General features: G+C 30.9%; 1 protein-coding gene and 2 pseudogenes across 1 annotated transcript; all 3 read right to left on the minus strand.

Annotated features, from left to right (window-relative positions):
* Positions 1-4,455: 4,455 nt before the first annotated feature.
* On the minus strand, positions 4,456-6,574 carry LOC110639889 (UDP-glycosyltransferase 83A1-like; annotated as a pseudogene).
* Positions 6,575-15,030: 8,456 nt separating this feature from the next.
* Positions 15,031-23,094, minus strand: LOC131169191 (protein SUPPRESSOR OF GENE SILENCING 3 homolog; annotated as a pseudogene).
* A 403-nt stretch (positions 23,095-23,497) lies between these two features.
* On the minus strand, positions 23,498-24,385 carry LOC131183310 (probable CCR4-associated factor 1 homolog 11). Its single transcript, XM_058154016.1, has one exon. It carries the CDS (start codon positions 24,383-24,385, stop codon positions 23,498-23,500), a length of 888 nt encoding a protein of 295 aa, XP_058009999.1.
* Between the last annotated feature and the right edge of the window lie 3,558 nt (positions 24,386-27,943).

Consider the following 27,943-nt stretch of genomic DNA (forward strand, 5'->3'; position numbering starts at 1 on the left):
AAATGGACAACAGGGTAATAGAAGAGGAAGTAGAGGAGGAATTATGCATAAATGTATAATCAGCGTAATGGAGGGGCTAGTTCTAATCAGGACTCAAGAGGAGTCATTTGTTATTATTGCCATGAGCCTGGCCATACAAAATATAATTGTCTGTAACTTCAGAGGAAAAATCAGCGATCACAGATGGCAAATATGATAGCAGAAGATTTTACAGTATCTTCCTCTGAGAAAACTATTTTGGTATCTACAGAGGATTTTGCACAGTTTTCCCAGTATCAGGCATCTCTAAAGCCTACCAGTTCCCCTGTCACTGCAATCGCTGAGTCAGGTAAATCCACTACATGCCTTGTGTCTTTCTCATCCAAATGGGTTATTGATTCTGGTGCGACAGATCACATGACAGGTAATTCTAGTTTTCTATCTACTTTTTAGTCTAATCTCGCTTCCTCTACTGTTACTTTAGCTAATGGTTCTACTTCTTGTGTCATGGATTCTGGAACTGCGAACCCGACTTTGTCAATTTCTTTGTCATCTGTTTTGTATCTACCAAAATTCTCTTTTAATCTACTTTCTGTTAGTAAACTTACTTGTACCTTAAATTAAATTGTTTCCTTTTTTCCTGACCAGTGTTTGTTTCAGGATCTTACGACGAAGTAGATTATTGGTAGAGGACATGAGTCAGGTGATCTTTACATTCTGGAAAATCATGTACCGCGGTCACTTGTTTGCTCCAGTACCTTAACACCTCTTGAAGCTCATTGTAGATTGGGCCATCCTTCTTTGTCTACCATGAAGAAGCCGTGTCCTCAATTTTAGTCTTTATTAGTACTAGAATGTGAGTCGTGTCAGTTTGCAAAACATCATTATTTGCCTTCTGTGTCTAGAGTCAATAAACGAGCTTCATCTCCTTTTGAGTTAGTTCATTATGATGTTTGGGGTCCTTGTTCTGTTACTTCTAAAACTTGATTTCGTTATTTTGTTACTTTTATTAATTATTACTCTTGTGTTACCTGGTTATATTTAATGAAGAATCATTTTGAGTTGTTTTCTATCTTTTTTACCTTTTGTAATGAAATCAAAACTCAATTTAATATTTATGTGCGCATATTAAGAAGTGACAATACCAAAGAGTACTTTTCAGTATAATTTCAGTCTTATATGACACAAAATGACATTCTTCATCAGTCTTCCTGTGTGGATAGCTCATCCCAAAATGGCGTGGCTGAAAGAAAAAATCAGCATCTTCTTGAGATAACTCGTGCTCTTCTTTTTCAGATGAAAGTTCCTAAACACTTTTGGGCGGATGAAGTTTCTACGGCATGTTTTTTAATCAATCGTATGCTGTCTTCTGTCCTTATGGGGATATTCCTTGTACTGTTTTATTTTCTACAGAATCTTTATTCCCTATTAAACCCTATATTTTTTGTTGTACTTATTTTGTGCGTGATGTTAGTCCACAGGTTACTAAATTGGATCCAAAGTCTCTCAAATGTGTCTTCTTTGGGTACTCCTGGCTGCAAAAAGGGTACCGCTGTTTCTCTCCTACTCTTAATCGTTATCTTGTTTTTGCAGATGTCACATTTTTTGAGTCCACTCCATTTTTTCCTCAATCATCTGTGTATGAGAGCCAGGATGAGGAGGATGATCTCTTAATATATACTGTCCAACAAATGTCTAGTCCTCTCCCACAGTCTGTTCCTTCTGTCTCTAGACCTACTAGACCTCCCGTTATTCATGTTTATTCTAGGAAATTGGAGATTCCTGACTCAGATCCTCCACCAGCTACTTCGTTGGGAGATCCTGTACCTTATACTGATCATGATTCTGATCTAGACTTACCCATTGCTCTTCACAAAGGTAAACGTTCATGTACTTACCCTATCTCTTCTTTTATTTCTTATAATCAATTGTCTTATTGTTCTCGGTGTTTTGTTACTTCTTTAGACTATGTTCCTATCCCTAATACTGTTGGTAAGGCACTGTCTCATCCTGGCTGGTGTGCTGCTATGAAAGAGAAAATGAAGGCTTTAGATGCCAATGGTATATGGGAACTGTTGCCTTTACGCACCGGTAAGAAAGCTATTGGTTGCAAATGGGTATTTACAATAAAGGTAAATCCTGATGGTTCTGTGGCTAGGTTAAAAGCACGCCTTGTAGAAAAAGGATATGCTCAGATATATGGAGTTGATTACTCTGACACTTTTTCTCCTGTAGCTAAACTTACATATGTTCGCTTGTTTATCTCTTTAGCTGCTGCATATGATTGGCCCCTGCACCAATTGGATATCAAGAATACTTTCCTTCATGATGATCTTTAGGAGGAGGTGTATATGGAGCAACCACTTGGGTTTGTTGCTCAGGGAGAGTTGGGTAAAGTTTGTCGGCTTCGGAAGTCTCTTTACTGCTTGAAACAAAGTCCTAAGGCCTGGTTTGGGAGATTCAGTGAAGTAGTACAGGAATTTGGTATGTAAAAGAGTAAGTGTGATCACTCAGTATTTTATAGGCAATCTGAGGCTGGTCTAATTCACCTGGTAGTCTATGTGGATGACATTGTCATCACTGGGAGTGACTCTGCAGGTATTTCATCTCTTAAAACCTTCCTCCAAACCTAATTTCAGACCAAAGACTTGGGATTGTTAAAGTATTTCTTGGGTATCGAAGCTATGAGAAGTAAGAAGGGTATTTTCTTGTCTCAAAGAAAATATGTCCTCGATTTATTAACAGAGACAGGAAAATTAGGTGATAAGCCTTGTAGTGCACTAATGACTCCAAATTTACAACTGTTAGCAGGGATAGTGAGTTGTTTGAAGATCCAGAGAGATACAGGAGATTGGTAGGAAAATTGAACTATCTTACAGTCACTCGTCCTGACATTGCTTATGCCATTAGTGTGATAAGTTAGTTTATGTCTTCTCCAACTGTTGCTCATTGGGAAGCCTTGGGACAAATCCTGTGTTATCTGAAGGGCGCTCCAGGAAGAGGTTTGTTATATGGTAATCATGGGCATTTGAATGTTGAATGTTTTTCAGATGCCGACTGGACTGGATCTAAGGTTGACAGGAGGTCAACTACTGGATATTGCATTGTTGTTGGAGGAAATTTGGTATCTTGGAGAATCAAGAAGCAGAGTATAGTTTCTCGATCTAGTGTTGAATCAGAATACAGAGCCAAGGCACAATCAGTATGTGAGGTAATGTGGATACTTCAATTACTAGATGAGACAGGTTTTAAGATCTCCCTGCCTGCAAAATTGTGGTGTGATAATCAAGCTGCTCTCCATATTGCTTCTAATCTGGTGTTTCATGAGTGGACCAAACATATTGAGATTGATTGTCACTTTGTTCGTGAAAAGATTCAACAACAGATCATCTCAACAGGACACATCAAAACTGAAGAGCAGTTAGGAGATATTTTCACAAAAGCTCTAAATAGAGCTAGGATTGACTACATTTATAACAAGTTGAGCATGATTAACATCTATGCTCCAACTTGAGGGGGAGTGTTATGGAAAGTCAATCACTATATTATTTCTCTTTATATTCTGTATTCTGTATTCCTATTTAGGATTTCTTATTTAAGATTTCTTTCTAATTAGTAGAACACAATTATAGGAATCAATTGTGTATATATATATATATATATATATATATATATATATATATATATATATATATATATATATATATATATATATATATATATCCATGTACAGATTAATTGAAATTAAGGAGAATCATCTCTGTCTACAAGAATAAATTAACCAATCAGCAAATTTGATGAAACTTCATTGTATCTACCTCCTGAAGCCGTGAAGTTTCAGGTCCAAGAGGCATCATCTGATCAATATTTGGGCTCTTGGATGTATTATTTTACATATGTTAACAGGGAAGGACACTCGCTAAGACGTGGACATTGATACAGAAATTGAGGATCTTTTCCAATTAATTGGCTTTGAATAGACACATGCAAAGATTGGAAAGATTTTTTAGAACTATTGCTTTGCACAGAATCCTGTGAAAAGATTGACAGCCCGTAAGCTTTTGAATCACCCATCCCTACTTCCAAAATTCAAAGAAGAAGACAGATGCAGGCTTCTTGATATGATGTTGGAGCAAGAAGGAAATTATTGTGACTTTTCCATTTGAAAGTGAAATTAATCAATAAATCTGTCTTGTGAAGTTTATTATAATACATCATTATCTCAACTATACTTCAATTACATACTATACAAGTTTATTTATCAAAAACCAAAATAACCAAAAACATCCTATTGGTTTATCTGTTTAACAAAGCTCATGAAATTCTTGAAAGAAAATCCACCTTCACTATTGCTTTTGCTGGCCATTTCCTTAAGCTTCAGTGAATTGGCTTGTATATCCTTATTAGAGAGAAGTTTCCCTAGCTTAGTTTTGATTTCATACCTAGTTACAATTCCATTGTCATCTAGGATCAATCTTAGACCAATCTTCCAAGTTTCGCATATGTAACTCCTGTTATGGAATTGATCTACACAGTATGGCCAACATAGAAAAGGCACCCCCATGTTTAGGCCCTCCATTGTTGAATTCCATCCACAGTGAGAAAAGAAGCATGCAGTAGAAGGATGAGCCAACACCTTCTCTTGAGGAGCCCATTCGACTATCTTCCCATACTTTTCTAACCTCTTTATGAATCCATCTGGGTATTCCACAAGCATTCCATTTGTAAAATTTGATCTAACAACCTACAAAAATGATTGGCCTAACATCTCAAGACCAAGTGCCAATTCATTTATTGTTGCTTGTTGCATATTATTGAACTACCAAATGCAGCATAGATGACTGAGCTTGGAGGTTGTTCATCAAGCCAACTCAAGCAAGTTGAGTCCTCAGGCAAAAAATTTCTAGCAAAAGTTCCCAAAGGATCGCTCATAGACAATGGACCAACCAGTAAGATGTTGGGAATCGAATCACAGGCTGATGGCTCAAGTTGATAAAATGAATTGACTACAAGCCAATTGGAAATTTGAACATTTTCCATTGTGTTGCAAATAAAATGTTTAAATAAGAATTTCTGCACCTCTAGATTACCTGGGAAGCTCCATACAAGTTCTTTTGTATTCTAAGCAGGAATTTCATTTGACTGACTGATAAACTCATCTTTCATTAGAATTCCTGCAGAGAATTTCAAGTGCTTCTATCAAAATCAACACCATATCTTCCTCACAGAAAAAATTTTTTGCTAGCGTGTAGGCTTCAATATTAATTAATTAGGTACCCACCAACACTATAGAATTGCCATTCCATTTAGGGTGACCTGGTTTTTAAAATCATCTCTATTTGCCTATAGCTAGTCTGTTCCTAGTAACATAATTATCACTTGATAAATTAGAATAACTAATAAGCAAATTTAAAGCCTAACATAGTTTCATAAGTCTTAAAGTTTGTATCCTAATAAAATTGGGATGAGGAGGCAAGGAGCTACAATATATCATTAAGTAGCTCATCAATGGATAAAGCTTAACATAATTTTATAAACACATTCAAGTTTGAAAAGTAACTTGAGGTTCTTACCATAAATTTCTATTATTCCTGCCTCAATAAGCATAGGATTATGTAGTATCATAGCCAAGTTTCCTAGTCCATAAGGTACAAATGCAACTTACTTGATGCCCATTTTCTTGGCTACTTCCAATGCCCATCCAACTGATATATCAGCAATGACAAGACCTGCTTGCTTCTCATTGTTTAAAAGGTTTATGTTTTCAATGAAATTCTGCAGATGACTTTGCATAAAACTTGATGCACTCTCTATTACTTGGAATTTATCTTTTCCATCATGGTTGGACTCCAACCCTTCAGGAATTGAAACTAGGCTTATTGGGATTTTCCCCTTGAATTTCTTAGGCACTGCAGACATGAGCTTTGCATGTATGGACTTTGTGTTAACAAATGTGACCTTGACCTCTTGATCAGCTAGGTTGTAACCCAACTTCATGAGAGGAGTAACATGGCCTTGTGATGGGTATGGTGCAAGTATCACATGTGGTTTCCCAACCAATATAGCTAGATATTATCTGTTAGAACTTGGGTCTGAACTATTGTTTAATACTGGGGAAAGATGAGAGGAAAGAGAGAGAAGAGAGAAGGATTAGGAAGAAGACACAGAGAAAGAACTAGAAGGAAATAGCAGAGTATTAGAGTCTAAGTCCAATTGGAATTAGGAAGTATAATTAAAGAGAGCTCACGAAGTAGAAAGGTGTATTGAGTTTCGTGAGTTTTGTTTAAGTGATTTTGAGGGTGAGAAAATCAAGTAATGTGTGTAATTATTTTTCCTTTAATAGTGAATTTGTTGGTAAAGTAGGCTTATACCCGAATCACATTAAATTTTATATTCTTTATTTTGTGTGGGTGTGATTTTCACAATAAGTGATATTAGAGTTGTGGTTTGGGATGTCAAAGATGGCGAGTACAAAATTTGAAATGGAGCCATTGGATGGGAAAACTAATTTTAGTATGTGGCAAAGCACCATGAAGGATGTTCTTGTGCAACAAGAATTAATTAAAGTATTGAATGAGAAGTAACCGGCAAGCATGAAAGATGATGATTGGGAAGAGCTTCAACAAAAGGCTGTGAGTACAATTAGAATGACATTAGCCTCAGATGCGAAGTACAATATCTTGGAGAAGACTTCGATAGTTGTTTTGTAGAAGAAATTAGAGAGCCTGTACATATCAAAGTCACTCACAAATCGCTTATACTTGAAGGAGTTGTATCAACTCAAAACAGATAAAGGTACTAAAGTGAGGGATCACCTTAATATTTTTAATAAATTAACCACTCAATTAACTAGAGTTGGTGTGAAGGTAGATGATAAAGATAAAGTCCTTGCTTTTAACCTCTATTCTACAATCTTATAAAAGCTTGGTGATAGCCCTAATAGTTGGGAAGGAGATTTTGAAGGTGATGAGGTTATTGTAGTTATCTTGGATAATGACAAGTTCAAGAAGACAGGTAGTAACAATGAAAGTGAAGCTTTTATTGCTGGTTCTAATCGTGGTATAAGCAATCCACGTGAAAACAATTGGAGAAGGAATAGAACAAGCTCAAGACCACAGATAAACATTGAAGATAGAGAATGTTACCACTATCATGAGAAGGGTCACATTCAATACCATTGTATAAGGATGAAAGAAGATCTTGCAGAGATTAAATAATTCAAGAAGAATCTTGGAAAAGAAAAAGAAGGAACTGCTGCAATTACAATAAATGATAGTGTTGATAGTGAATGTTTGAATGTGGATGATAATAAGAAAAAGGCAAAAGATCTATTACCAGATGAGTGATTAACGGATTCTGTTTGCCCATTCCATATTTGCTCAAAGAAGGAGTGGTTTGATGTGATTTAAGAGAAGGCAGGAGAAAAAGTGAAGCTTGCCAATGAGAACAAGATAAAAGTTGAAGGTTTTAGAAGAATGAAGATCAAATTGCATGGTGATTATGTAAAAGTGTTCGATGAAGTGAGATACGTTCCTAATTTTGAAAGAAACTTAATTTCTTTAGATAAATTAGATTCTTTGGGTTATGGGTATTTGATTCATGGTAGAGTCATGAAAGTTAGCCGAGGTGCTCTTGTGTTCATAAAGGGTGAGAAAATTGATACAAAAAATCTCTATAAATTAGAAGGAAGCACATTAATTGAAATAATGCAAGTGAAAGCAAGAGGCAATATCAACAATCAAGAGTGCAAGGAAATACTCAAGAGAAAATTGACTTTTGCAAAAATTGTGAAGACTAATTCCATTTGACTTAAAGGTGAAAATTATTAAAGTCCAAGTCCAATTGAAATTATAAAGTATAATTAGTTTAGGAAGTTTAGTAGAATTTAAATTATAAATTCTAATAATTAGAGTCCTAAAAAGATTATATTTTAATGGCCTATATATAGAGAGCTCACGAAATGGAGAGGTGTATTGAATTCCGTAAGTTTTGTTTGAGTGATTTTGAGGGTAAGAAAACTAATTAATATGTGTAATTATTTTTTTGTGTAATTATTTTTTCTTTGATAGTGAATTTATTGGTGAAGTAGGCTTATGTTAAACCACGTTAAATTTTGTATTTTTTATTTTATGTGGGTGAGGCTTTTCACAGCACAAAGGGATCAAGAACTTAGAGATTTTGTAGTTTCAACTATATAAATATCTAATTACAATTCATTCCTTGCTATTTATCAAAGAAGAAAAAAATTTTGAACAGTGCAAAATTTCAAACGACAACTAAAAATGATAAATAAAAACTATTATAGCTAACTCAAACAAGTATGATTTTCATGTTAATGCTAACATCATTTGCTATGCTAATTACTATTATTAACTTTTGTTGGGGTTGGGGTATCTAACAGCTAGCAACCTCTTTCTCTTGCATTAATTAGGCCTTTGTTTGTTTGATATTCTATTGTAATTTTATTAGAACAAAACCAATGTGTAATTACACCTACATAGGGGTGAGCATTATTCGGTTCAAACCGAATAAACCGAACTGAACTGCCTTAATTAGATAATTTGGTTCGGTTTTTAAGATAATTCAGCTTGGTGCGATTTAGTTTTATATTATAAAAATTTCAGTTATTTTGATTTGGTTTAGTTTTGAGGAGAAAAAAATTGATTAAACCTAATCAAACCGAATAATTTTATTAATTTTTGGATTGAATTATTTTTATGGGGAATTTATGAATTATATGTAATTATATATATATATATATATATATATATATATATATATATATATATATATATATATATATATATATATATATAAATTGTTTAATTTCGTTGATTAATGGTTATTAGGTTCAAACCAATATCAAAATCAGATCAAATAACTTGAACATCAAGTCTAAATTAAAAAATGATAAAAAAATCAAAACCGATTGGTTTGAATCAACTCAACTCAACTCAACTCAACTAAGCCTTTATCCCAAAAATTTGGGGTCGGCTATATGGATTTGTTTTTTCCACTCTGAATGCTTTTTCCAAAATAGAGTATTTCGGTTCGATTCAATTTTTCATCTATTTTGATTCAATTCGATTTCTAAAATATGTAATTCAATTTTTATGATTTGATTCGGTTTGGTTCAATTCGGTTGGAACCGAATGCTCATCCCTACACTTATATTATTACTTGTATGTCTTTTGCCAACCATAGTCGATTGCTATGTTGCATTAGGGGAAAAAAAAAAAAACTTACATTGTTCTTGATTTTTGTAGTGGTGTGATGCTTTGTCAATCTACCAAAAATCTTCAATTGAACTTTAGTTGAAAGTCCTGCTCGCGAAGTTCTTAGTTGTTCAAAAACTTCCTCCACTGGCTAGCGTTCTCGTAAATTGAAGCTCCCAAAGAAGAAATGAAAGTTAAAAAAGGAGCATAGAGCTCACTCCTCTCACAATCTCACCTACCCTCACTCTTTCTCATTTATCCACCAAATGTAATTCAAAAGTCCTCTATCCACCAAATCGTATGATCGTGTGTGTGTGTATTTATATATATATATATAATTGTATATCTATAGTAAAAACACAAAAGTAAACCAATTTAAAAAAATAAAACAAAATATGATAGTAATCTGGAAAAGTAATCAAAAGCAGGTAAGTCATCCACCAACCTTTTAGCCGAAAATCTGGTAGTAAGACCGAAAAATATGGGAAACGAAAGTCAAAAAACAAAGCTAAGGGAAAGGGGTAGTGGCTACTGAGTGTGTGGGTACTATCGCCCTCTCAAAATGACGTACAAAAGTAAAAATGACGTCGCTTTTCACACTAAGCGAGTGAGAAGGAAGAAGCCAATGGGCACCAAACATGTGGAAAGGAAGCACTGATCGTGCGCGACGGAAGGGGCAGTGGGTACTAAGTTGCGGAAAGGAAGGAGGTAACGGGATGAAGGTTAACTCTTTTCTCAGTATGTATATCCAGCCCAACCCAATTAAAAAAAGCAAGAAGACAAAATTACCGATCAATTGAGCCACAACCACAAAATTGCTTGAAATTGCAGTTGTTCATTGTACAGTGAAAAATTTATCATAAAAAATAATGTATTTTTATGTATTATGTATATATGTGTAAAAAAAAATAATGAATTAAAATTTGAAATATATCATGATAATTATAAAGCATTAAATTAAATATAAAGTCAAGTAAAAAAATTAAAATAACATACCAAACAAAATAATATATATATATATATATATATATATATATATATATATATTAAAGCACAAAAATAGCGTAAAAATGACCTCATTAAATTAAGTCATTTTGCATTTTATTGCGTTCAAAAACTTGCATGTGTCACATCTTGCAATCCACAAAACTTAATGATTTGATAAATAATATCTACTTGATATAAATATTGATTACTTTAAAATTTAATTTATTACTTTTAATTTTAAAATTTAAATCTTCATTTTCCTAGTTTTATCCATTTTACTTCTTTTAAAGTTGTAATATATTTATTCTTTGATTGGTATACATAAACTAATTTAAAATATAATATAAATTATTTATCAAAATTTAAAATTTAAAATTAAATAGTATTTATATCCGTTACTATTAAATAAGTTATTTATTAACACTAAAAAATAAATTTACTTTTAATTTCTTTTGAACATTAAGTATATAACTTATTAAAATCTCTCACATTTTTACCTACTTATGTCAATAATTTAATTATTTTATATATATTTTTTACATTTATATAATTATTTTTAATTATTTATTATGTTTCATTTTACAAATAAATTATATTTATATTTATAATAATAAATTGTTTCTCAAATTTTTTTTTGTTGTGTATAATTATAGATTATGCTTTAAAAAATAAACATTTCTATAAAGGATATATAGTTTGAAAATCAAATGACTAGAATAAAGAGACATAACATTAACCATATAACTTTTCAATGATTTATATAAAAAAATAAATATTGTTTTTAAAAAAATGTAAAATATTATATAAGAAAATTAAACAATAAATATTTGTAATTGCTGAGAAGTATAAAAAAAATTCAATTTTAAAAGAACAAACTTAAGATCTAAAAAAAAAGAATAAAATACAAATCATAAATTAAGAAATTATTTGAAATAATAATAATAATAATAATAATAATAATATTATTATTATTATTATTATTATTATTATTATTTCTTCTTGAATATCACCATACTATTTAAGATTTTTTGGCATATTTATTGTTATAGTTATTATAAACAAACTATTTCTAATAATATATGATCTTTCTTAAATGCAATTGAATTCTAAAAATATTATATTCTTTCATTTTCATGAAAGAATTTTTGGAGGAAAATAAGTGATAATCATTTTATAAATAAAAGTTAAATTTAATTTTAATAGGTATAACTACTCAAAATTTTAATAAAAATTTTAATTGTATTTAATATAATTAAATAAGAATTTTATCATTAACAAAAATTTATAGTATGGTTTTAAAATATAAAATTTTAAAAAATAAATATTAAATTATATATTAAAAAGTGTAAAAATTTGACTTATTTGATTGATATTTTATCTCAATTTTTTGAGAAATCAAGAAAGTAACTTCATTCACTTTTCAAAAAGTAACTTATTTACTTCTATCAAATAGAAAATTTACGCTAAACAAAACCTAAGTTAAATCTCATTGTGGCAGTGTGAATTTTTATAATACAAATATATACAAAAACTCAAACTTGAAATTTCTTTATTCTTTAAATTTAAATTAATTAATTTTTAAAAACTAATAAGATATTTTATAAAATATTCTTGAGATTTAACAAAAATTATAATCACATCATATTTTTAATTTATAATAATTTGATCTTTAATTTTAATTTTGTTGACAATTATCACTTCAGTCCAAATTAAAAAAAAAATTATCATTATCTATTTAATCTAGATGATTAAGCAAATAAATTATTATTTAATTTATAAGTTGGAACAAAATTGATCAGGTTGTTGTTATATTTTTACAATCAAATTAAACAAGATGAATTTTCTTTAATAAAAATTAAACAAAAGAAATTGTATATTAACAATAATTTTTAATTCATTGCCATTTAAATTTAATATAATTACCTAGTCTGACCTAATTTAATTGATGAAAACATATAATCTACCTAATAAATTTATATTCCAGTCTTGACTCTCTTAATTTTTATATTATAAAAAAATTTAATAGAGTTAATTAGGAAGAAAGATTCAAGTTGTGAGATTAGTTTTGGGCAAGTGTAGTTCGTGTAGTTGATGGCATCTTGGTTCTTTTCTGACTAATATGGTCGTTTACTTTGACCAAGTTTTGGCTCTTATTTTATTTAAATCTCTCATCCATGAAACTTCCACTGCTATGTATCAGAAATTGGTGTCTTTCAATGAATGATATCAAGGGTAATTTAAAAATTTGAATGTTCAAATATGATAGAAATTATAATTTCTTTTTTATTTTTTAAAAATGAGTTAATTTTTCCCATATATAATACTAATTTTTCCCATATATAATACTACAGTCAATTTCATTATAGATTTACAAAATAGGTAAGAGTACAAATGAGTTAGCTTAAACAAACTCACATTGAGCAAAATATAGAATAGATTATAGAGTAAATAACATGTGATTATGGAGGCTTTAATCTCCTTATATAGACTTCGAATAGAATTCTACTGCTACTAAGAATACAAGTGAGATGAAATCCCATTTTGCATGACATAGAATTAGGGGTGGCCACGGTCCGGTTTTGAATCAGAACCGAACCGGAATCAGTTTGGTCAAAACCGGACCGAAATTTATCAAAATCTAAACCGGCTTTGAACTGGACCGAAATCGTCATTCTGCGGTTTGGTTCAGATTCATATTTTTAAAGTATCGTGAACTGGCGGTTCCGAACCAAATTAAACCGACGATTTCAAACCGAATTAAACCGGTGATTTAAATATAAAAAAATTCAATAAATATGTTAACTCACTCCTAAATCATTTATATATATCATTAATTCTCTACACAATTATTCTTTGCATTTTCTTCAATTTTTAATATTTTTTCAATTTTTCTCAAATTCTCTAAATAATTATTTTTCACACTCATTTTAATTTCCAATACTTTCTCAATTTTTCTACTTTATTATTTTATATATTTACTGAAATTTTTAATACTATCTCAATTACTTTGTTATTACTTTAAATCCTCAATAAAATTTCCAATACCCTCTATTTTAATTTTTTTTCTCTTTTATACTTTTTAATTATCAATTATTATATAAGTTTTAAAAAAATGCAAGTAATAGAACTAGAAATTTTTATTCCTCTAAATCCTAAAGGGATATTTAGGCAAAATTAAGTTCATACACTTTTTGCTAATTTCTTTAAAAAAAAATAATTTTATCTCTAGTTTTTTAATCAGGTTCAAGTCTTTATTTATTAAATTTTTCTTAAAGATAAATTATTTTCTTTTTTTTTTTCTTATTTTATTTTGATTGAAAGATTTCTAAGAAAAATTAAAATATTTTTACAAATATAACTTAAATTTTGAATCAATAAAATTTTTCTCTAATTTTTTTTGTTTAAGCTACCTTTAAACCATCCCTAAACCACTTCCAAATCGTTATCCAAACTGTCTTGAACCGTTCTTTTTCGAACAGCCCTTCAAACCATTTTAAACTGAGGCTCAAACCGAAACCGGCGGTTCAGGAATCGTCTTCCAAACTGTCCCTTGGCGGTTTGGTTCAGATTCATGATTTCATTGAACATAAACTGGTGGTTCAGGAACCGTAACTGGTGGTTCCTGAACCGTGGCCACCTCTACATAGAATCTCACATGGGTAGTGCTAAACCTCTAGACAGGATAGAAATATACATTGACTAGTACTTCACAACCTTGTTATGTGAGTCTTACAATGTCCGATTCATCATATGCAAAACTAAACGATAGTCAGAAGTATGACCGAATCATTTATGTGGCCCCAACTAGGGATAAGCATTCGATTCAAATCGAATCAAACCGAATCAAATCAAATCATGAAAATTAAATTATATATTTTAGAAATCAAATCAAACTGAAATGAATAAAAAATTAAATCGAACCGAACCGCTCTATTTCAGTTTGGCTCGGTTCAAACCTATCGGTTTTTATTTTTGATTGATTTTTTAATTTAGACTTAGTTTTTAAATTATTTGATCTGATTTTGACCTTGGTTTAAACCTAATAACTATTAATCAATGAAATTAAATAATTTATATATATAAAATTACATATAATTCATAAGTTTTCCATAAAAATAAATCAATTCAAAAATAAATAAACCTATTCGGTTTGGCTCGGTTAAATTGATTTTTGTCCTATTTAAAATCGAATCAAATCGAAATAATCGAAATTTTTATAATATAAAACCGAATCGAACCAAATTATATTAAAATCCGAACTGAATTACCAAATTAAAGTGGTTCAATTTAATTTATTCAATTTAAATCGAATAATGCTTACTTCTAGCTACAACCATAAATATAATTCAGGGCGCCAGTATTTCAGAGTCTGGATTAGAGATCAAGTACCTAGATATTTTGAGGAATGGGGAGTTAATATATTTTTATTAATAGAATAATTATTTTATCTAAATTCATTATTAGTAAGTTAAAGGTTATAATAATTTGGTTTAACATATTATAAGAGTGTTTGTTTTAACTTATAAAATGATCAATAATTTAATTTACCATATTATTATTTTTAAGTTATAATAATTTTATACCAACTTAAAAGCGTTAAAAATAAATTAATTTGTTTATTTATAATAATTTTTAAACTTATAAATTAAATTTATAAGCTAAAAAAAATAAGTTGGAGTACTTAACTTTTTTATTTTAGTGCCTATAAACTAGTTTGATCAAATATTTTACTATATTATCTTTATTTAATTTTTAAAATTTTATCATAATCTCATTTAATGTCCAATTCACCTCTTCTCTAAGGGACAATATTGTGTAAATGCTATAAACATAAAAGAACATTGTAAAGGATTTGGAGGCTTTAAAGCCATATTAACTCAAAGTGCTTTATATATGGTGTTAAAATTAAGTAAAAACAATGAGACACTAATCTTCTACAAACATAGAAATAGAAATCAAAGAAAATGTCTTAAATGTATAACAACTATGTAAGAAACATCAAACTGATCAGTAATTCAAACTAATTTCATGGTGATCAGCATTTCTTTGACATCAAAGTGACTTAAACTACTAGTCTACAGATGTTATCAGAACTTTGATCCGGGATACCTGGAAATCAACAAGATTCTTGTTCACTCCACTGCTTTTGGGCTTCATCTCCTATCTGCGTTCAATCTCGGCTTCATCATGGTCCTTCCGCCTATTTTTAAGTGGCTCATTGGACACAAATGTTAAGTTATTTTTATTCTTCAAACTTTGTAAGTGCTGACTAGAGCTTGAACAGGAAGGCCTTTTACACTTGATCAACCCACAAGCCTTTAAATAGAACCCCTCTTCTCACAATTAAAAGGCCTATAAAATCCACATTAGAAGAGTAAATTTCCACAAAAATAGGCAGATAAACCAAGAATAAGGCATTTCACAATAATAATTTGGGGGAAAAAAAATCTAGAGCTACTAGCAGTTAATGAGAAGTGACTCAAAGGCACAGAGTGAAACTTAATTTAACTCCTGCTTTCTTCCAAATAGCAGTATATAATAGAAGTAAATTTAAGTAAAAGAAAAAAGGCAAAATTTTATTTAATGCAACATAGAGAAATTTCTGCTAATCTTGCAAGCAAATCAAAACCAAATCACAGGGTTAATGATAGCACCTAGGATATTAAATACAGTCATCTAAATATTCCTACCTACAAATCCTATATAAATCAGAGAAATCAAAAGTTAATGATGCTTGGCAGCAATGAGAAACCATCAGAAATAAAGCCAACTGTTAGACCAGTACTATAAAACTAAAATTCATTGGTTAAATCCATTTTATTGCACCGGCCAACCTTAATTTTCATCACGCTTAAAAATTGAATAAATAGAAGAATTAAATTGCTTAATGAAATGCAAAACCCATTACGTCAGAATGAACAGAATCATAGTTCACCTAGATTAGTTTAAAATATAGGGAAGAGACAAAAGGCTTAAACCGCTTAATAGAAAACACATGCCCCCACTGTCGAAAAGCGGAATCAATCATTAGTACTCTTCCATAAGTCCAAAAAAGCTTAACCCCTCAAAGAAGTTGTCCAAGCAGAGACAACTGAGAAGGAAACTTCCATGATTAAGTTCTTGGTGAGTCTCTTTTAAATACAGGTTAACAGACTACTCCTTTTGCAGAGAGAAGATAGACTAAGAGAACTCACAAAGATTTTCTAACATGCCAATAGTCCAATCCTTTGATCTTCTTCCCCTAAATGATGCCCACACCCCATCTTTCTTTACAAAAATGAAGATGATAAGGTTCTGTTACTGTTAGATGCTAGATATGCAGAAGAATTGTAGTTACAAGAGGCTCTAAAGACCTCTCTCTTCACTTGTCAAATGCCAACTTCTGAGCCAAGTGCCGAGCCATTGCTTCATACGGAAGTAAAGTAAGAAGTGAATTGCCAATGGGTTCTGTGAAAATTGTAGGGAAATGAAAGAAAATGATCAGCTGATCAACAATGGGAACTGTAGTCACCCATTTGCTTGGAATGTTTAAGCAAACACGTGGAGGAAAAGATCAAATTGAGCATGAAAATTGTTGCATGTCCAGGCTTAAACTGTGAATGTGTCCTACAATTGCAGATATACAACCATTTTCTCTCTCAGGATGTGCTCAACCTGAGGGAAAAGCCAAATGATCAGCTGATCAAGAATAGGAATTGTGGACTGTGGTCGCATACTTTGCTTTAATCAATGCAGGAGCAACCTGACAAAAAGAGAAACCTCAGTCCATTTAACGCAAGATACGAAAATTGTGGCTAATTTTCTCTAGCTACTAACAGTTGGCACTTGGCAGCATAAATAAGAAGCATCGCACATTATAAACTTAATACACACAATTCACAAAATCCATAATAACACGGGCAAAACTCAAGCAATCTACTTATATTCAATACTGACAATAGATATAAAAACACATATGAAAATCAAATCTTTGATGACCACATTGATATAAGTCTAAATAGTTGACTTAAGCAAAAAGATATATCCTAAACACAATAGAATACATGGATGGCCAAGTCTGAGATGGCAAAAACTAGAATAGCATCCCAAGAATCATCGAAGCAAGCCAATCAATCACCCATCAATTTTTTTTTATAAGATAATGTATAATAGTGCACAACAGAAACAAATGACAATCAAATGAAAATAGAAGAATTTTTTTTTTTAAGAAAAGCACTACTAAACCTAAGACAGAAAAGAAACAAAATATAAAAGAAATCTGTACCATACCAAAGAAAGCATAAAGAATGCAGCAAAGATGGCCGACATACAAATTTCCAGATATCATGATTAAGCAATTATGAAACATGTGACCATAACAATGGCATCATCCAAAGGAGCCTAAAATGGCTTCGTTTCACATGACAATCAACCACATATAATAGGAAAGCCATACAAACGATGGTGCACAATCCACCCCAGAGACAACAACGTTTTATCATACTATAAAGCACAGATAATAGCTGACCTTTAAACAAAGCGCATCCAATTTAAAAGCCGTGTATACTATGTTGTTTTTTTGAAAACAGTAACACATCAGAACCAAACTCAAGAGCATGACGTTTCGTTATTTTAATAGGCCATCCACCTGCCAGGAAAAAAAGAAGCATCAAAGAGGTCCACAGAATCTTCCTCATAAAGTAAGAGAGTAAGAGACGACAAAAAAGAAACATTGGCATGCCCAGAAAACCATAAACGCAATCCAAATGAGGCCACAAATCAAGCACACAACAGGAAATAGCAAGAAAAGCCAGCTACATAGATCATGAAAATCATAACTGTGGATAGAATTTGAAAGTTGCTAAGTGGGTTCTGTTTTAATGTATTTACTAGAGATATCTAACGTACAAAATTTGTATAGAACATAGACTGGCCAAATTGAATTGGAAATTGTTGAGTTGGCATTGGCATCGGTAAGAATAAGTTACTCTGAACTGAGTTATTTTGAAATTACATAAGTACTCTTTTAGTTTAGAAAACATAGAAACCACCCAATAGTGAATTTATTGAGATTTCAACACAAATTATATGTATTTTTTAACTAAATAAAATAAAAAATAGACAAACCAGGACACATTAACACAAATCAAACACAAAAATATTAAGAAAAGACATATAATTAACAATATACATTTTCTTTAAGAGAGTAAGAAGGGGATTCCAAAACTTGAGAGCATATACACCTGCCATTAGGCTACCTTGCAGGTGCAGCACAATTCAAATTCACATATACATATAGTCATATAGAGATTAATTAGATATTTTGGTTTCAAATAAAAATACATCATCAAATACAGTTTGCAAACTACCCAAAGCATCACCTGATGGATTAAGATTAAGAAAGATTTGTGTAGTACCAGGGTCTGCCATGATGAACTTTCCCTTAAAAAACTCTTGTCTTGCAGTTCTTGCCTTTTCCCGGTAATCAAGGCATTTTCCACCTCTAGAAGCTGGCTCAGTTTTGAGTCTCCTTCCCATCACTGTCCTGAACATTGTCTCCTCCCTACCAATCGGAGCCATATTGATGTTTTCTTGTATAATCGGCTCATAGCTCTCTGTCACTCGTCCCTTTTCTTGCTCTGTGTTCTTTATGTAATCATTTCTGTTTGAAGGGTTTGCATTTGATTGCTCTGCATTTTCTTGCACTTCCTTCTGCTGCGTATTCTGAAAATCTCCATCTTTTCTTGCTTCAAGAATATTTCTGATTTGGTCCTTGTAAAATTGCTCTAGAAAGTCCATCCACGGAATAGCATTGCTACAGTCAGTCAAAATAGAGATGATTCATGATAAAAATAGGAGATATCAATTCAAGAAACAATCCTTTTGGTGGACAGCAGTAGAGCATAATGAAAGTTAATGGAATGAGTTTTTCATTTTTGCATAGGCTTAGAAGCTCAGGTTTCTTCTTCAGTGGAAAAAAAGAATTACCTCTTCCATGTCCTGCTCATGCTGCTGTTTGGCTTTTAGTCTCAAGATCTCCAAGTCTTTATTTGCCTTGTCTAGTTTTTCCTTCAACATGCCAATGGACTCTTCAAGGTCTTTTGCATGGCTTTGTTGCTCGGCAACTCTGTTTTGCAACCAGGGAAGCTGAAGGTTGTCTTCACTCATTTGCCTAATTCCATTCACCACCATTTCTTCAGAGGATCTCATCTCATATTTCAGCTTAGGCTTACCTGATACAGCAGAATTATTTTTCTTGCATATTCTTTGTCCCCTGAAATAAATTTGATTAATATCCATTTCAGCATATATCAATATATACCTTTCAAATAGTACCAGTTGAAGGTGTCCACATCTTCTTTCATTGCCATGTAACCATAAAGTTGGCGCTCCCCAGTGGGTATGAAGTAGACTGGTCGATTATTCCAAGCATTTCTACCTGTTTGTTCCTCTGCAAAATGCCTATGCAGCCACTCTGCCTCTAAATAACCTCTCACTGAGCTCTCAAAAATCAAAATACCCATCCCACAATGTCCATTCGAATTGTAGAAGTGTTGAGCCTTGACAATAGCATTGTATGAGCTGAACAAGTCCAGCAGCTGTTGAGTTGTCATACCAATCCACTGAAATCCTCAATTTCATTGATCCAAACGAGAGCTAATTAGTAACTGAATTATTATGTCTTCACAAACAACTTAAATATTATATCTTCACAAAGAACTTAAATGTCTATTTGCGAATGAGAAAGTATAAATCTCACCTTATTGTTCTCATCCTTTTTGTGGGTTGTATTTGCAACAACAACCATAGGAGGCCAAACTATCTCATGATGTTTCTTTTCTTCTTTTGGACCTTTCCACTTACCACATGCTTCACCACCTAGAGCAGCAGAAGTTGCCTGACTAGCATGCAACTTCTCTTCCAACAGTTGTGCAAGCTCTCTGTGGAGCCTCAACCTTCTTGACCCTTTGGTTTTGGCATGCTTCATCAGGGTCTGCAGGCCTAAGTACCGTTTGATGGCACCTGCAACTCCTTGACATGAAGGACAGTGCCACTGTCTAGCCGGGTCATTGATCTACTCTGTACTTAAATACTCCAATCCCTCAAGAAATTTCTTGAACCATTTGCTCTTCTTGCAACTCTCAGGGCTCCTTGGACTTGCTTCCGAATCATAGTCATCCGTATCGGGCAATGCATCAGAGTCACTATCATCCTCATTTGCAGCAGTAGTATCACCAGAAAAAGCAGTTTCAAATTTCTCTACATCATCTGCTACTTTTTCTTCGCTGTCTACTGAACCCTTCCATGGACTGGAAGCAGCACTCTGTTGCCTATTCAGTCTTGGTGGCATAGGTGTGATGTCATCAAATATTGGAGGCATGTCCTTGAAACAGCTATAAGATGATTTGGGCACTTCATTTCCTCCGCTGAGAGATAATACAGAATGAGAATTATATCTGTGGTGCAGCGCTGATTGAACCTCTCTAGGCTGCAAAAGGAAACTATTTGGAACATTTATTGCTGCTGTCTTCCTTTCAGGAACTATCTGCTTGCTATCAGCTCCTGCCGAATTATCAGTACCTGCTACACGCTGACTAAACTGCACAGTTTTTTTCACCTCCAGTGGTGATAGTTTTTTAGTGGTTCTAGCAGTCAAAAGCTTTCCCTTGCCATTTTTTGAACCCGTCTTCACAAGCAATTCTTTCCTCTATCATTTTTTTAATGAGATTGGGTCAAACTAAGATGTATAGTAGCCAATGAAATAGAACCAAAGAATGCAGAACAATCTGTTCAGTTTAACATTGTGAAAGTCCAAGAAATAATGAGTGTTTCTATAAGACTGTAATCAGACAAGCTATGTTGTATGCAATTGAATATTCGGCTGTGCAATTTATAGGAGACTACAATATCAGTCCAGTAAAAAGGCATAATAAATGACTAGAATTACTGAAAATGGAACAGTTGTACATATATCCTTCTATAACTGAACCCAAACAGTACGAGGAAAAAGTCCCACTGAAGTTTGTTGATGCTTGACATTTTTTTGCAACTGTAGAAGAAATGAATATCTTGATTTAAGAAAACTTGACGATCACCCTTTATTTGGGAAGGGGTTTTTTAAGGTAATTGAAGGTTTTTAGAGGTTTAAAAACTTTAAAGTTTTGTTTGAGAGGATAGAAGGTTTTTTAAAATATGATTTTTGAAAGTTTTTAAAAACCTCCAAAAACCTTCATTTTTCAACCCACTAAACCAAATTAATGGGTTTCACTTTAAAACATTCAAATACTTAAAAAAATCCTTTCTTTTCTCTCAAACACTAAAAAAATTATGAATATTTGAAAACCATAAAAAATCTTGCTTTAAAAAACTTTACTTGATAACCTTACTTTACTCTCGCTCTTCCCAAACGGAGAGTTAAGAACACATAACAGTGAAATGATACTGACCTTCATCAAATCTCGTATTTCATCAGGAAGACTCTATACTGACCCGAACTCCTAATGGTATATGATTGCATAAGAGTAACGCACAACTATTTCTAAAAGCCATACATAAGTAAATAAAACGACAACACATAATCAACCTTCAAAGAAGATTCAAATCCCTCTGCATTTTTAATATCAAAATCTCATAAGACAAGACCACATATTAGTCTCCACGATATATTTTTCTAGAATGAAAGGGAAACATAACAAATAGAGATGAATGAGAAAAAAAATTTAGAACTTTCCAACAGTTATCAAATGGCTAAACCTAAAATAATGGATTACGCATTGGGTTGACAAATGTAGAGAAGAAATCCAAAAATGAAAAACCTTTTTAACAATAATGGCTAAAAGAGTTTGTAGAAAACAGACTCGCAGCTCCCAGCTTCAAAATTTTCAATTTTTTCTCTCTGCAAGCACCAGTCGCCCTTCCTCTGTTCTGCTTTCCAAAATCCCCCCTCCCCTCTGATCTCTCCCTTTTTCTGGTTCCCCACTCAAATTCCCTTTTTGTCCCTCTTTCCCTTCTTATTTCTAGATTTTATTTACTTATTATTTACTTATTTTTTAGAAATAAGAGCGCACCCATTTTCTCTTACACGGAAACACAAACAATTTCAAGTTAACAAAATTCCAACATATTCATATCTTAGTAAAAGTTGCAACTTATCATCTCAGTGGCTAATTAAGTTAGAACAGCTTAATTAAGGATATCATCATCAAACCCACGCAATCACTGTATGCTGTTTTAACTATAACATGCACTGACCTGCAAGTAAAGTTTGGAACTAGCTCCACAGACAGTGCCTTTTCCCACAGGTCGAGCACATCCTTGCAGAGAAAATGCTTGTATGTCTGCAATTGTAGGATACATTCACAGTTTAAGCCTGGACATGCAACAAATTTCATGCCCAATTTGATCTTTTCCTCCACATGTTTGCTTATACATTCCAAGCAAAATGGGTGACCACAGTTCCCATTCTTGATCAGCTGATGATTTTCTTTCCTTTCCCTGCAAATTTCACAGAAAATCAGAGGCGATTCACTTCTTATCTCCATATGAAGCGATGGCTCGGCACTTCGCTCAGAAGTTGGCAATTGACAAATGAAGAGAGGGGTCTTTAGAGACTCTTGAACTGCAATCCTTCTGGATATCCAGCATCTAACAGTAGATGAACCTCATCATCTTCTTCTTTGTTCAAGAAAGGCGGGGAGTGGACATGATTTAAAGGAAGAAGATCAAAGGCTTGGGCTATTGCAACGTTAGAATTAAATTATTTCGTTAAATAATTTAATTCTTTTTTTTTTTTTTTTGGTATGTGTTGAAAATTAAGATTTTATCAGCAATTATACGAAAGTCATGTTCTGTAGAGTGGCCAGATCTCCGCACAGTCCAATAACATTCCCTCAAAGCCACTGAAATTTTCATTCAAGTTTTTTGTTCTTGAATTTAATAAAGGTTAGCTGTCAGGTCCAGCTTGGTGACAATTTCCGGTAATTCGACTTAAATACTCTTTCCAATCCACCATGCAAGCCAAGAATCCTAACTAACTCAACAATTATATATATATAAAATAATATTTTAGAATATTATATTTTAAATAATTTTATAAAATTATTAATATTAATAAAATATTTTTATATGAATTATTAATTAAAATATATAAAATTAAATGAATTTAAATAATATTGGAGTAATGATAAAATTAAGATAATCTTAACATACATTGTTTACAATCTAACAAAAAAAAAATTGTGTTCAACCAATACAATAGTCAAAAGAAACAAAAACTCCAAAAAAACTCAGTTGCTTATAATTTTCTAGCCGATGATTCTTCACACTCAATAAAACAATCAGGTACTGCACATGACATTCTTTCTCTGCCAATTGAAAGGATCCATGAAGTCAGGTTTGTAGAGCAGCCGTTCTCCACCACAGAGTCCAGATAACATTCCCTCAAAGCCACTGAAATTCTCATTCAATTTTTTGCGATGAATGTTCTTGAATTCAATAAGAGTTTGTAGAGTTAACAAGCTGTCAGGTCCAGCTTGGTGACTATTTCCAGCAATTCGGTTAACACCCAGTAACTTAGATACCCTTTCCAATCCACCGTGCAAGCCATGAACAGAAGTTATATATTTAATGTCATAAACTGCAACTCCCAAGTAGAACTTCATTAGCCCCATAAAAGATTGAAGATCACGGGGCAACTCTTGTTGTGTTAAAATCTTAATGAAGAAAGCCAAATCATAAGCACCATGGAAAGTAATCCAAGTGAAGGAATAGTTGAAAATAAGGCCAGAACTAAGAACCAACTTGGCAAAATCCCTAGAATCAATACCCTTTTCTCTATGCATCTTGAAATTAGTTCCTTGTTTTTCAAGTAAGCGAATGGACTCAACATTATGGGGATCACTCTGAAGATCGAAATCCCTAAAGTTGAACTGCCAACAGTAGCAGTATTCAGTTCCAAGAGTGGGAAGATTTCCTTCTAAATCTGAAAAGGTGAGACCAAGCTGTATAATTTTAAGCATATCAACATTGAGCTTCATGAGATAGTAGGTATAATCTGGAGCATAGCAGAGAAGATGCTTGTTGAGAGTTGACTGGAAGATGGTGCCAGGGAATTCAGTGTCCATAGAAACAAAAGGGTATTGACGAATTACTTTCTGGATATGGAAAAACTCGGACTTTAGGTTGCTTGCCCAAACTTGGCGAACAACTACTTGTTTCCCTGCCATTGTTAGAGCAGACTCAGATTGCCAATTTTAAGCAGGAAAAGGAGGTTGGAACAATTTAAGAGAATTTTTAGTAATCCACTTTCCATTAGAAGTGGATCAGTAGTTGTCATATACGGATTTGGAAAGAAAAAACCTAATCAAGCTAGAATTAGTAATCAAAATCCATATTTTCGATGCCTCTGTTTTAGGTGTTTATTCTTAAAAACCTAATCAAGCTAGAATTTTTATGATATGGAGTACATGATATTCCCATAAAATTTGAGTAATTGAATTAACTCTTGGTTGTCCTTGAGGCTAATTCCAAAAACTAATTCAGCGTCTTTCCTTACAAATAAAAAATAAACAAAATAAATAATTTTAAATGTGAATTTATTATTTTTTTTTTATTATGGGCATCATTAAAGTTATGGAAAGCAATCAACGAATATTATGTCATAATTTTTAAATATATCTCAGTATTTTTACATTTTTTTTAATCAAATTAATGCAAACTTTTTTATTTAAGCTTAAGTTACTTCTAACTCAATAAAATATTCAATAATGAAATATTCTTTTTAATAATAAATATTAAATTCTTTTTTATTAATTTTAGTAAAATAAAAATAGTAAAAAAATAAAATTAGAACATCAAGATTCCCAATGGAGCAAATTCAGAAATTCAAAATCCAAAATACTGCAGCCCATCAATTCAAATTCAACCATTAACACCAAGAATCCTCAGAACGTTTTTCCTTCAAGATGGAAAATTTGTTTGCCTGATTTTATTAATTTATAAATTCTTTCAGAATTAGTTAATAGGACAAAATTGTCCAATATCATAACTATAGTAGTTAATATAAATATTATACTTATAGAATAAGTTAATCGTTGAGATGATAATTTATACAATAGAAGTACAAGCTATCAATTTTTTTTTTAATTAGAATTCTAACTAACCCAACAATTATTTATATTTATATATGTAATTATATATATATATATATATATATATATATATATATATATATATATATATATATATATATTGTAATAATACTTATAAATTTTAGAATATTATATTTTAAATAAATTTATAAGATTATTAATTTTTAATAAAAATATTTTTATATCAATTTTTAATTAAAATATATAAATTAAATGGGTGTGAATTATATTCATAAAATTAAAATAATCTTACAATCTGAACTTACGTTACTTATAATCTGGTAAAAGAAAATGTATTTAACCTATACAATAGAAAGAAATAAAAACTCTAAAAAAACTTAGATTAACTTACACGGTAACCGAAAGAAAAATGGTTTTGAAAAACCCATTACTTATAATCTCACTTTATTATTATCCGTCATTGATTAAAAGGGGTGTTTAATTTACCTATAAAATGTAGTTGATAGCTGATAAATACTCAAACAGGTAAAATAAAGTGTTTGATAAATTTAAAAGAGTAAAGTTGATAGCTGATAAGTAACTGATATAATATTCATCGGCTGCAGTTTATATCAGCTGTATTTTTAGAGCTATTTCTCACCAGCTAATAGCTAATTTGATTTTATTTTTTATTTAAAATATATTATTCTCTTTTATTTAACTCAAAAATTAATATTATTAATGTTTTTATTTTTTTATTTATAATTTTAACATCTTAATTAGCTCATTATAATTTTATTAAAATATTTTTTTATTAGTAAAATAAAATATAAAATATTTACTTATTATAAAAAAATACTTTTTTTTTACATTTAAGAACTTAAAATTAATTATACATTTTTTCTTTATCAACAATAATAATTACTTTGTTATTTTATAACTATATTTTTAAAGTTATTTAATTATTTTTTATTTCAATAAAGAAATAAATGATATAATAAATAAATCAATAATTATCTATTTATTTTAATCATATAATAAATGATAAAAAATATATTAAATTAATAATTATATATTTAATTTAATAATAAAATAAATAATATATTATAATAAATTTATAATATTATATTTATTTCAATAATAAAATAAATTATATGATATATACTCTTATTAGTCATTACATATCAACAGTAATAGCTAAACATAGTTTTATTAAACACTTGATATAAATTAGCTACTAGCTAATAACTAATAATAATAGCTATCTATTAACAGTTACTAGCAGTATCCAACAATTAAACTAAACAAACACTGAATAAATTTCAAAAGATCTACAAATTTAAAAATGAAAATTAAAAATATAAGAGTATAATTACTTAAAGAATAAATTATAATTTAATCCCTAAGTTTGATAAAACTTACAACTTAATTCTTATACTTTTAAAATTAAATAATTTAGTTCTTGAGATTTAACAAAACCTACAATTTAGTCCCTATCATTAAAATTTTAGTTAAGTTACCGTTAATTCTAGTAAAAATAACTAAAATGTCTTCAACTCTATTTTCAATATGAAAACAATTTAGTTCTTGAGATTTTATTTTATTAGCAATTTAGTCTCTAAGATTTGGTTAAACCTACAAATTAGTCCTTATAATTTTAAAACCAAGTAATTTAGTTCTTAACATTTTAATAAACTTACAAGTTAGTTTCTATAGTTAGAATTATAGATAATTCCCCTATTAAATTTAGCAAAAATAACAAAGTGCTTTTAATTCTATTTTCAATATGAAACAATTTAATATTAAAATTTTTATTTTAATAAGAAATTTTCATATTCATATTTTTTTTCTTTTTTTTTTATAAAACAATATAAAATAATATATGAAAATTTTATAAATTGATAAGCATATATATATAAATGACATAAATAGAATTTTACAAAATTATAAGGGCTTATTTATAAATAGTTATAATGTTTAAGAATAATTTGTAAAACATATGGATGATTTTGTGATTAATAAAAAATTTTAAAGACTTTAAACTAATTAATTCAAATTTTAATAATTTACATTTAAAACGTTTTAATTCAAAGGGACTCACATTCTAAAAATATAGGGATTAAATTGTTAACAAAATAAAATCTCATGAATTAAATTATTAAGAAAATAAAATTTTAAAGGCTAAATTGTTTTTAAATTAAAAATAAAAATAAAAGTATTATAGTAATTTTTATCAAAATTAATAGTAAATTAATAAAATTCTAATCGCAATAACTAAATTATCACTTTTATTATATTTTAGGGACTCAATTACTTAGTTTTAAAAACAAATTATAAATTTTGTTAAGCCTCCCTTAAATTAGTGATTTGGGTACTCAATTTTGCACCAAATTGTGCCTCACCGATGGACCAAAAAGGGGTATGGGACCCCCTTAAGTAGGGGTGGCCACGGTTCAGAAACCGCCAGTTATGGTTCATGAACCGTCGGTTTAGATTCAATGAAATCATGAATCTAAACTAAACTATTATGGGACGGTTTGGAAGACGGTTCTTGAACCGCTGGTTCCGGTTCGAGTTTTGGTTTAAAATGATTTAAAGGACGGTTCGAAAAATGACAGTTCAAGACGGTTTGGAGGACGGTTTGGAAGCAGTTTACAGGCGATTTAAGAGCGACTTAAAGGAAAAAATTAGAGG

The sequence above is a fragment of the Hevea brasiliensis genome, chromosome 1 (genome assembly GCF_030052815.1).
Source record: "Hevea brasiliensis isolate MT/VB/25A 57/8 chromosome 1, ASM3005281v1, whole genome shotgun sequence".
In the NCBI taxonomy this organism is placed as follows: Eukaryota; Viridiplantae; Streptophyta; class Magnoliopsida; order Malpighiales; family Euphorbiaceae; genus Hevea; species Hevea brasiliensis.